The sequence below is a fragment of the Sorex araneus genome, chromosome 3 (assembly GCF_027595985.1).
Source record: "Sorex araneus isolate mSorAra2 chromosome 3, mSorAra2.pri, whole genome shotgun sequence".
Lineage (NCBI taxonomy): Eukaryota > Metazoa > Chordata > Mammalia > Eulipotyphla > Soricidae > Sorex > Sorex araneus.
In genome coordinates this window covers 39,258,087-39,270,912 of record NC_073304.1, presented here as the reverse complement: position 1 = coordinate 39,270,912, position 12,826 = coordinate 39,258,087, and the positions used below count along the sequence as shown (strand labels likewise).

General features: G+C 37.6%; 1 protein-coding gene across 1 annotated transcript in view; it reads left to right on the top strand.

The window, feature by feature from the left end:
• The window catches only part of MNAT1 (MNAT1 component of CDK activating kinase), a 199,286-nt gene that overhangs the window by 133,766 nt on the left and 52,694 nt on the right, over window positions 1-12,826 (top strand). The window contains exon 7 of the mRNA XM_004612381.3: window positions 10,468-10,589. Within this exon, the coding sequence (XP_004612438.1) occupies window positions 10,468-10,589 (122 nt within the window). The remainder of the gene's footprint in view (window positions 1-10,467; window positions 10,590-12,826) is intronic.

The following is a 12,826-nucleotide window of genomic DNA, read 5'->3' as shown; positions in this document are numbered from 1 at the left end:
CCCTGGATGTGACTCATTGTTAAAGCACATGGCTTGCATACATAACATCTGAATTTAGTACCTGACACCAAAAAAAAATTAAAAGGTAAATAAAAATAGGATTTTTTAGAAGAGTCAGTCTCAGGGCCAGAGCAATAGTATAGTGGATAGGGCATTTGCCTTGCACTTGGTGACCGAGTTCGATCCCCAGCACCCCATATAGTTCCCCAAGCACTGCCAGTAAGCCCAGAGCATCGCTGGATGTGACCCAAAAAGGAAAAAAAAAGATTCAGTCTCAGTTATAAAGAAACTCTTGCTGCTTTGTAACTGAAAAGTATTTTTGGTTTTTTAATTGTTTATAGAATATTTCTAATTGTATAATTGTATTTTTGTTTTGATTATATAATAATTAATCTATAGGAATTTGTAGGAAATTATATAAAGCAATTTTTGCATTTTATCACATTCCAAAATTCAGACATACTACATGTATGTAATTATTATTAACTAAAAACTCATTTAAAGTACTAAAATTAAAATTCCTTTTTATAAACCATTTTTTGTAATTACTGAAAGTAAATGTGCTAAAATTCTGTATACTTTAAAAGTTGCTATTTTCAAATACTATATTTCTTAAAATTAATCCAGACTTTCTTAAGGAGCTGATTTTCTCTCACTAAATAGCCTCTTTGATGTTTTTCTTTTCTGATCTTTTTATAGAAGCAAATGTGATTTGTTGGACGCTCTGTCCTCTTGGCAACAAATTGTAGTTCAGTAGCAAGACAAGCATCAGAGAAAGAATGTAAAAAATAACTTTTCAACACTGCCTCATTTATCAGTGCTCAAGGAAAAATACCTAGAATAACAAAGCAGCACAAATAAAATCCTTCCCTTGGACCCCAAGTTGTTTATTTTTCAAAAGCTATTGCTGTACCTCCCTATTCACTTGATCATATTATGAATTTAATGAAAATAATAATGAAGTTTGCTCTGTGATTTTACTTCTTCAACTCTCTTTTTTCTATTATTTCTATTCTGGCTCCTATTTTCACTACGATGTGTCAAGCTATTCAGATTCCTTTCACCAGAAATGCTCTTTCTTCCATTCCATTTCGGCTTTGTAATCTTCACTCAGTCAATCTGACATGTCATTTCTTCCATTACCTCAATTAAGTGAACACTGAAATATCCATAATATTAACCAGAGTCATGTCATATGTACATTTAACTTACATTTAACTGAAGTTGAAAACAGTAACGAATTAGGGAGAAAAACAGTGAAGAATTCCCTTCTTCCCACAGCAGAAAACATTTTGACTCAACATTGTTGCCAAATGCATTCCTAGTTTTCTGCAAAATAAGCAGATGGAAAAAAAATTATCTGAATTGTTTATTTTGGTTTAGGGGCCACAGTCTGCTGGTACTAAGGGCTTACATCTGGCTTTGTACCCAGGGATCATTCCTGGCACGGGATCCTGAGGTCCTGGAGATAGAACCTGGGTCAGCAGCGTACAAAACAAGTACATTGTTAGCTGCTGTACTGTTCTGCTGATTCCTGAAATTTTGTTTGTTATGGGGCCGCACCCGGAGTGCTCAGGGCTTACTCCTGGCTCTGTGCTCAGTGATCACTCCTGTTAGGCTTGGGAGTGTGGGATGATGATCTCATGTTGGATGCGTGAAGGCAAACATCTTACCTGTTGTACTATCACTCCCCTGCCCCAGTTAGTTTTTATAAAGATATTTCAATCTATGCAGAGCAAAGTATAGTTTACTATGTAGAGGATTTGTGTGCTATTCAGAGGATTTTTTTTTCTTTTTGGGTCACACCCGTCGTTACACAGGGGTTACTCCTGGCGGTGCCCGGGAGACCATATGGGATGCTGGGAATCGAACCCTGGTCGGCCGCGTGCAAGGCAAATGCCCTACCTGTTGTGCTATCGCTCCAGCCCCATATTCACAGGATTTTTAAGGATTTATTTTGATCAGTCTTTGCCTTTCTTTGACTTTAAAACAATTTATGGGCAAGATGTGACTTCATTGTATGGTCAGTGTAAGTCAGTCATATCACTAGGATCCTTGTACATAGCATTTAATCATATCTATCCAGGAAACTACTGGATAGATGTAATTTCCTGAAGTAAAGTTCACTAGCTTGGTCTCTGCTAATTTTATTTTTGCATGTATTGGTTAAATTTGTATGAATGCAGTATAAAATTGGTTAAAGAAGATGCATTAAATGCTATTTAAAAAATCTTTCATACTCACATATAGTTTGGGACTCTGGAACCTTAAAAATTAGCTTCATGTATCTACAAATATATTGTTGTATTTTGTTTCTATTTGAGCCATATTAGCTTTTTTTATACCTATACAAAGGAACTTGGACTGAGTGATAGCACAGCGGGTAGGGCATTTGCCTTGCACACGGCTGGTCCGGGTTTGATTCTTCGGTCACTCTCAGAGAGCCCAGCAAGCTACCGAGAGTATCCTGCCCGCACAATAGAGCCTGGCAAGCTCCCCATGGCATATTCCATATGCCCAAAACAGTAACAAGTCTCACAATGCAGACATTACTGTTGCCCCTTGAGCAAATCGATGAACAACGGGAAGACAGTGCTACAGTGCCGTACAAAGGACCTTATAGAAATGCCTATTTGTAAGCTATTCAGGGTTGGTTGCAGTTATATTTGAGATGTTTTAATGATGTTAATTTTTAATACCTATTTCTTAGTTTTCCATAACATTTAGGAAATTTAAATATGTTTACATTTAATTATGAAGTTCTTTCTAAGGTATTATTGGTATGACAAAAATTCTAATTAGAGTTGGTATATTATTAACATTTTTTCTGTGAGATAATTTGAACACAAAATGGTATGTGTTGTAGGAAATGTATTGAAAATGTATTGAAAAAACACCGCCAGGGGTAATTCCTGAGTGCAGAGCCAGGAGTGAACCCTGTGCATCACCAGGTGTGACCCTCCCCCCCAAAAAGAAAAGAAATTTAGTTAACAAAGACTTAATTTCTATTTATGAATACATTTTAATGAAGGTTCCAGACCAAATTGATAGATTTGATTTTGGAGACTTGGTTTAGTCTAGGATATTACCCTGCTAGGATTGTTTGATTTTTTTGATGAACAAGAAGCTTAAGCTAGTAGATATTTACATAAATGATAGAAAACTTCCTCTTGTATATGAAATTGTATTTCAGTTATTTGAATATGACTGTCGATCACCAAGGAGCTAGAAAAATATGGTGTTTCTGTTACTGGAAATGACATCTGATTTTGATTCTATGAAAAAAAGTATGGTAACTTCATAAAAAACTGAGAAAAGAAACTTCTGTATAACTCTGTATCTCATTTTTTGGCATTTATTCCAGGAATACAAAAATATTCATTTGAAAAGATGGTATGCACAGCTATGTTCATTGTAGCACTTAGTACAATAGCTATGATAAGGAAGCAATCCAGATGTCCAATGACAGATGAATGACTAAAGGAACCGTGGCATATATACACAGTGGAATATTATACAGTAAGGAAAGATGAAGTCTTATATTTCACTGACTGATAGAACTAGAGGGTATCATCTTAAATGAAATAAATCAGAGGAAAAAGACAAATACCAGATAATCTTACTCATCTGTGGTATATAGAGAAACAAAAGAATAGACAATGAATGATGACAAACCTTTGACCTTGGGTTACCAAACAGATTACTTGGAGGCTGGGAGAGAGATTACATATCCAGACCATAATCACTGATGTACTATTATAAGAACATTACCTAAAATAGAGTAGCACTGTCGCATGTTATCCCGTTGTTCATCAGTTTGCTCGAGTGGACATCAGTAACGTCTCCATTGTGAGATTTGTTGTTACTGTTTTTGGCATATCGAATATGCCACGGGTAGCTTACCAGGCTCTGCCATGCGGGCAGGATACTTTCGAATAACTTTATGCTACCCTCATGAAAAAGAAATTAAATATGGTAGTATTCCTAGTTATTTCAGAATGAAGCTGCCATAATACACTAGAAATATCTGTTTTGAGAAGGGAATTTTTTTGAACATTAGTGTTCAATAATGTCACTATTAAACACCACATTTTATTTTATTTTTAATCTTTTAAAAAATTTTAAAAAATTATTGAATCACTGTGATATACACAGTTACAAAAGTTGTTCATCATTGAGTTTCAGTCATACAATGTTCCAACAACTTCACCAATGTACATTTCTTGCCACCAGTCTCCCAAATTTCCCTTTAGCTCCCGCCTCTATAGCAGGGGTTCTCTCTCTCTCTCTCTCTCTCTCTCTCTCTCTCTCTCTCTCTCTCTCTCTCTCTCTCTTTCTCCCCCCTCCCCCCACTTTCCTTCTCATCCCCTTTTTTTTTTCTTTTAGGCACTGTGGTTTCTGTAGTGTTTTGCTTTTTGGGTCACACTTGGTGATGCACAGGGGTTACTCCTGGCTTCTGCACTCAGAAATTACCCCTGGTAGTGCTTAGGGGACCATATGGGATGCTGGGAATCGAACCTGGGTTGGCCGCGTACAAGGCAAACGCCCTACCCACTGTGCTATCGATCCAGCCCCATGGCACTGTGATTTCTCATACTGTCACTGAAAGGGTATCATGCACAACAGTTGACCTCCCTTCTGCACTCAGTTCTTATGCAGAGTGATAATTTCCAACTCTCGTTGTCACAGTGGTCCTTTCTCTGTCCTAACTGCACTCCTTGCCAACCCCACGTCACCTCCCATTGTGGCAAGCTTCCAACCATGGATCAGTTCTTCTGGCCCTTGTTTCTATTGTCTTTGGGTATTATTCTCATACTGTTTTGTGTGTGTGTTTCCCACAAATGAATGCGATCTTCCTTTGTTAGTCTATCTTTCTCTGACTCTTTTTATTGGGCATCATACTCTTCATGTCTATCCATGTATAAGCAGATCATGACTTCAGTTTTCCTAAAGACTGCATAGTATTCCATTATGTAGATATAACATAGTTTCTTTATCTGATCATCTCTTCTCTGGTACTTGGGTTGTTTCTAGATTCTGGCAATTGTGAATAGTGCTGTAATGAACATAAGAGTGCAGATGGCTTTTTTGCATTGTGTTTTTGGGTCCCAGGGTATATTTCCAGGAGTGATATTGCTGGGTTGTGGTATTGCTGGGAAGCTGTAATTTCTAGTCTTTTGAGGAATGTCCATATTGTTTTCCAAAAAGGCTGAACCAGTTGACCTTCCCACCAGCAGTGAATAGTAGTACCTTTCTGCATCTATGCCAGCACTGGAAGTTCTTGTTAATTTTGAAGACATTTTAAAAGACATGTTGTGCTCTTAAAGACAGATTAAAATTTTTTTTTTATTAGTGAATCACTGTGAGGTACTGTTACAGACTTACAACTTTTTGTGCTTGTGTTTCAGTCTTACAGTGTTCGAGTGCCCATCCCTCCACCAGTGCCCATTCTCCACCACCGATGATCCCAGTATCCCTCCCACCCCTCCATCCCATCCCCCCACCCCATGCCACCTCTGTTGCAGGGCATTCCCTTTTCTTCTCTCTCTCCTTTGGGTGTTGTGGTTTGCAATAGAGGTATCATGTTAGATCTATAGTCTACTTTCAGCACGTATCTCCCATCCCCAGCGAGTCCTCGAATCACACTTTACCTGGTGTTCCCTTCTCTATCTCAGCTGAACCTTTTCCTCCAGCATCTGAGGCCAGCTTCCAAGCTGTGGAGCAAACCTCCTGGTACTTATCTCTACTATTCTTGGGTGCTAGTCTCCCATTCTGTTACTTTATATTCCACAGATACGTGCAATCTTTCTATGTCTGTCTCTCTCTTTCTGACTCATTTCCTTTAGCATGATGCTTTCCATGTTGATTCACTTATATGCAAAGTTCATGACTTAATTATTTCTAACAGCTGCATAGTATTTCATTGTATAGATGTACCAGAGTTTCTTTAACCAGTCATCTGTTCTCGGGCACTCGGGTTTTTTCCAGATTCTGGCTATTGTAAACAGTGCTGCAATGAACATTGAGTGCAGATGTCATTTCGACTATACTTTAAAGACAGATTTGTAAGATTAAGTCAGCACTAGAAGGCTTAAAGATTCCAATTACATACATATTGTAGCACTGTAGCACTGTAGTACTCTTGTAGCACTGTTGTCCCATTGTTCATCGATTTGCTCAAGTGGGCACCAGTAACGTCTGCGTTGTGAGACTTGTTACTGTTTTTGGCATATCGAATATGCCACGGGTAGCTTGCTAGGCTCTGCCGTGTGGGCGGGATACTCAGTAGCTTGCTGGGCTCTCTGAGAGGGACAGAGGAATCGAACCCTGGTCAGCTGTGTGCAAGGCAAACACCCTACCAGCTGTGCTATCGCTCCAGTCTGCATACATACATACATACATACATATATACATATATGTATATGTATTTTTTAAAGGAGTTTTTGTTGTTGTGTTAGGGACTCGCAACTGCACTGGATGTGGTGAGGGAATTAAACCCTGCTCTCCTGCATGCCAAGATCATGTGCTCAGTCCTTGTGCTGTCTCTCAGGCCTCTGAAAGGTCTCTAGTTTGCTCCTCATTCCACTTTATAGATGATAAAAATGAAATTTAGAAAAATCATGTCACCTCAGTTCAGTTTAGGGACAGTGCCACCATAACTTTTTAGTTGCCTCTTGCCAAGGAGGGTCTTGATTTTTCATTTGTCTTACAAAATTTACCATAAATTTTGAAGGAAATTTGAGAAAACTTTTTATGGTATAAAATTAATTGTCCTTGCCATGAAATTATATGTAACTGAAGTCATTATCATGAAACTGCTGCAGCTATGACAGATTGCTATCAATCTTGAGTACCAGCACTGTCTGTTGTAGCACTCTTGTCCCCATTGTTCATCTATTTGCTCGAGCGGGGACCAGTAACATCTCCATTGTGAGACTTGTTGTTACTGTGTTTGGTGTATCGAATATGCCACGGGTAGCTCGCCAGGCTCTGCCATGTGGGCGGGATATTCTCAGTGGCGTGCCAGGATTTCCGAGAGGGGCAGAGGAATCAAACCCGGATTGGCCGCATGCAAGGCAAATGTTCTACCCTCTGTGCTATGGCTCCAGTCCAGAAGACACCATATAAAAGAATTGTTCTGTTTGCTCTGAAATTAATTAAAAGCAGCTGAATCACCAAAGTGTTACTAAGAATTAATACCTTGAAGGCCAGTTACATTCTTTAAAAAAAAAAACTATATAATCCATTAAGGAATAATATATTGGACTGGAGCGATAGCACAGCAGGTGGGATGTTTTCCTTGCACGCAGCCGACCTGGTTCAATTCCCAGCATCCCATATGGTCCCCTGAGCACCGCCCAGAGTAACCCCTGAGCATCTCCCTGTGTGACTCAAAAAAAAAAGTATATACAAAATTTATAAAAAAAATTTCTGTACAAATATATATGTACATTTGAACAAATGGAAATATATGTCTTTATATATACACTAATACAAGCATATGAACATATGCTTGGCCAGACATATTTAAAATTATTAAAGCATATACTACTACAGTAACAGAAATTCATCTCCTACAAGCTATCTTAGATATTTTCTCTGAAACTGATGATGACCACTGTTGTGTTTAGTGACCTGTATTCCAGTTTCCTTTAGCACTATAGCACATTATTGAAAATCTGAGAGAACTGAGTTTATGGAACAGTCACTACAAATGCTTCTCTCTCCTCTGTTTCTTTTCCTTTCTCCTTCCCTTTTTCCCTCTCTTCCTTGGAAGAGAAATGAGGGCTCAATCTTCTTACATTATAGATGAGTAAAGCATTAATTATATGATTGAGTGTGAAGTTTGGCTGTATTATTCTACCCTGAATATGGATACTAACCAGTTGCCTGAAATGTGGTGGATTTTCTCCCTATAAATTTATGTTTACGTCCTTATTTACTATTTATAATGACAATAGTGGAAAGGGTCTTGCTTTTTTGTTTTCTATGTTTGTAGATAGTAAAAAGTACTCTCACATCAGTATTTTCAAGACTTGGTGGTAGGATCTTATGTATAATGCATTTTTCTTTCTAAAAATCTTATTTTCATGACTTCATTCACCATTATGATGATAGCAAAATTCAACTGCCTTTACAGAAAATGACAATTTAGATAATTTATAATCAGCACTGTTGATTTGAACCACTGTCTTTTTTTTTTTTTTTTTTTTTTTTTTTTTTTTGCTTTTTGGGTCACACCCGGAGATGCACAGGGGTTACTCCTGGCTTTGCACTCAGGAATTACCCCTGGCCGTGCTCAGGGGACCATATGGGATGCTGGGATTTGAACCCGGGTCGGCCGCGTGCAAGGCAAACACCCTACCCGCTGTGCTATCTCTCCAGCCCCTGAACCACTGTCTTAAATATTTTGTAAAAAATTTTGTTGACTTGAAATTTTATTATTATTATTTTTGGCTTTTTGGGTCACACCCAGAGATGCCAGGAATTACTCCTAAAGGTGCCTGGGCGACCACATATGATGCCGGGGATTGAACGCAGGTCAGCCACATGCAAGGCAAAAACCCTACCCGCTGTACTATTGCTCTGACCTCATTGATAGAATTACTTATTTAAAATACACAATTTTGTTTTCATTATACTCATTTGCATGCACTCATCATTTACATTCCTATCCCCTAGCACTCATTACTACTTTCATTCTTTTGTCCTACAATTTCTTGATATTTCATATAAGTGGAATCATGTAGTATGCTGTCATTTACCATACTTTTAATTGTTAGCTTAATAATTTTGGTAATCATATAGTATCACGTATCATATTCTTATTTGTTTATGACATATTTAACCTAAATATAGTGAATTAATTCACTTTCATGTTGTATGAATGTACCTTGTGTATCTATTCAGTTGATGTACTTTCAGATTCCATACATTACCTGGCTACTATGAATAAGTTTACTTTGAACATTCTTGTATATGTATAAGGTCTTGAGACGTGATTCATTGGAAGAACACTTGTCTTATATGTATAAGGTCCTGGTCCAATCTTCAACATCACACAAAGAATTAAGTACTATGGCCATGTGTTTTAATATCTCTTGGGTAGTTGTGAGTGGAATAACTAATATAAATATATCTGTAACTTAACAAAAAGTTACGAACATCATTCTTAAAGTACTCGTATCATTGTGCATGCTCATCAACAACAATTTAAATATTCTGTGTTTTAAAGAATTTTCTTTGTGGGAACTATAGAGAAAACTAAAGACAACATTTGTCTTGCATGTGGCTAATCCTGATTCAATTTCTGGCATTAGAGTTTCTCTGAGCACAGACAGGACTGATTGCCGACTGCAAAGCCAGGAATAAGGCCTGGCACAGCTGGCTGTAGCCCCAGGAATCCCTCACTCCCATTAAAAAAAAAAAGTGTCTTTGTGATTAACATTTCAGTGGGTATGAAGAAATATTTTTATTGCTTATTTTAATAAGCACAGGGGTCACTTCTGGCCTGCACTCAGGAATTACTCCTGGCAGTGCTCAGGGGACCATATGGGATGCTGGGAATCGAACCCGGGTCAGCCGTGTGCAAGGCAAACGCCCTACCCGCTGTGCTCTATCACTCTAGCGCCTGAAGAAATATTTTTGATTAGCATTTAATTTTTATTTTTCTAAGGGTTTTTTATGTTGAACATCTTTTCATCTGTTTATTTAATGTTGGGGACACAGCTGGTAATGCTCAGGGGCTGCTTCTGGTATAGTCCTGTAGGGTTATTCCCAGAGGCAGTTGGAGATTGTAAGGCTGCGGATTAAACCTGTGTCCCACTCATGCAAAGCATGTGCACTCAACCTTGGGTTATTTCTCCTGCCCCAACATTTAATTTTTTTATACTTATCACCAACTATGACAGTTTCGTTCACCTAGTAGTTCTGTCTACTGGGTTATTTGCATAAAATTAACTCATTGTATATAGACATCCTTGTTTGGAGGGGACCCTCCAAAATGCTCAGGGACCGTTGGGCCTCTCTTGGACATTATTGGCCAACCTAATCAGGGGATTATTTGATTCTAATTTTTATTCATCCAGAATTCATCCAAGACTAGTGGGTAAATACTTTCTGAGAGATTCCTAGATTCCTATATTGTTCACACAGTGCTCATGCGTTTTCAGTGAATGCTTTTTGCCCTCAGTGACTGGGGTGCCTTGCAGATTGTACAGCGTTGCAGTACTGAGAATCCTAGGCAGCAGAGCTGCCTGAACATGTGGGGAGCACTAGGATCGGACTAAAGGCATCGTGATTGCAAAATAGGCACTCTTGCCAATGAGCCATCGTCTGGGGTCTTAGATGCTAATTTTAATGTGGGATATTTAATCCATGTGTAAAATGACTATAAATGATAATTTATAGATAGTTGTAATATGAAAATATTGAATGGTATTGATTTTCTTCATTTTTTTTGAACAGGGTCAGCATATTTCACTAGCACCTATACAAAAGCTTGAAGAAGCTTTGTATGAATATCAGCCATTGAAAATAGAGACCTGTGGACCACAAGTTCCCGAGCTTGAGATGCTGGGAAGACTTGGGTAAGTGCCGGAAAGAATTTTACACTGATGAACCGTTCAGGTCTTTGTTGTTACTGGTTTTAGCTTACATCTTTAATATTCTTAGTTGTTGAGTTTATAGAATGTCACTTTCAGAAATAAAAGAAATGATGCTTAATGCTTAAGATAATTAAGTTAATAATAGTTTTTCTCTAGTCTTGTTAGGTAGGCCTTTTGAGATTGAGATTGCACTTTATATTTTAAAGGCTGCCCTGGGGAAACTGAAGTAGTTGCTCATTTTTAGTGCACTGCTAAAATTTTTGGAAATTAGGGCTTAATTGAACCTACAGTCATGACAAAGGAGTTGAAAAATTATTTTTTTCAAAAAGTAAAATGTAGGGCTGGCCTATTGTCTCAATAGCCATATTTACATGTATCCATTTTTAGAAGTGAATTTCTGATTGTGGTTTTTGTGTGTGATGGAGATGCTCATGATCAACTTTAGGTGAGCAAGTGGATACTTGTATAGTCAAAATCTACAGGCATAAACTTCACTGGGTGTTGCAAATTATGTCTTCCTTCGTCTTATCAGTCTAAATGACTGAATAAAAAAGTGACCCCAAAACTTTTCTAAACAAAACAAAAAATAATGTAAAAAAAAATGAATACAGTGAGACTGAGTAGTTACAAGTAATTTTAACAAAAAGACCCAAGAGCAAAACAAGGTTATGTAGGTATAACAAAATCCACAAGTGGTTTATAAAACAAAATCTTGGATAGGATGCTTACTGTATTAATTTTTTTGTATTAAATTTGAACATGGTTAAATTACTATAAAATATTGAAAAACCTAAAGCCTTTTTAAAGTCTGAAATAATAAATTAATCAAGAAATTGACTTGAGTGCTAAAACCAAATCTTGAGAAGATAATGCAGGGTTGTGTGATATAAAAAGTTAAAGAGTTGAGGGGCCAGAACAATAATGCATTGCGAAAGGCACTTGGCTTGCATGTGATCCACTGGGTTCAATCTGTGGCAGCCTATATGGTTCTCAGAGCCCCACCAGGAGTATTGAGTGCAGAGCCAGGAGTAGGCCTTGAGAACCACGAGGTGTGACCCAGAAACCAAAACAAATAGAAACTCCCAAAAGTTGGAAGGGAGCCATAGAGATTGTATAGGGATTATGGTGCTTGCTTTGTATGTGTGGCTCACTGCAGTTTAATCCCCAGGACCATATATGGTCTCCTGAGTATTACCAGAAGTGATCCCTGAGCATAGAGCCAGGAGTAAACCCTGAACACCTCTGGGGTCAGAAACTGACCCTCCCCCACAACCCTTTCAACAAACAAGAATAGAACCATTTATTTCTTATCTTTTACTGGGTTAACAAGAACCTACATTCTATTATTCTCTAAAATCTCTAATATTATAAAAATTACATTTGAACAGGGCTTGAACATTCTCCCATCTTGAGGGGCAGCGGGGGTGGGGGGTGCTTACCTTGCACGTGGCTCACGTGGGTTTGATCCCCAGCATCCTATACAGTTTCTCGTGCTAGGCTAAGAGTGAACCTTGAGGGCAGAGCCAGGACTAACCCCTAAGCATCGCTGGTTGTATAGAACAAAAAACAATGATTATAGAAAAGACTATACATAATGACAGTGCACATTTGAAATATATGACACATTTAGTACAGAGGGTGTGAAGAAGGAAAAGCTCTTAGACTAAATAAATGTGAAGTGGTGAATAGTATTTTGAGATAGACTATGATGGGTTAAATATAATTCATATATTTAAACCCTAGAACAGTTGCTAAAAATATAAAATAAAAAGTAAGGCAATATAAAAAGGCAATAGCAAAGAAAATAATTATATTCCAAAGATATTTTTTGAATGATAAGAAGCAAGAAAAGAGGAAGGCAAAAAGAAAAAGAGAAATGGGACAATTAGGAAACAAATAGCATATTGATGGATTTAATCTTAAATATATTGGTAGCTACATTAAATTTCAGTGTTCTAAAGCAGAACTATGGAAATAATGGAAATACTCCGTGTCTGTGTTAATATAGTAACCACCTGTTGCATATTTGTAATGAATATTTAAATATGCCAAGGGCAGTTGAAGGATTGAATTTAGAGTTTTATACAGTCCAATTTAGTTTAATTTCAATAGCTTATGGCTCAGGACTACCATTTTGGATAGCACAAGTCAAATATTTTGAATAGTAGGAAGAGATTGCCAGATTGAATTTAAAAAGCGAGAACATTAAATGTTTTCTT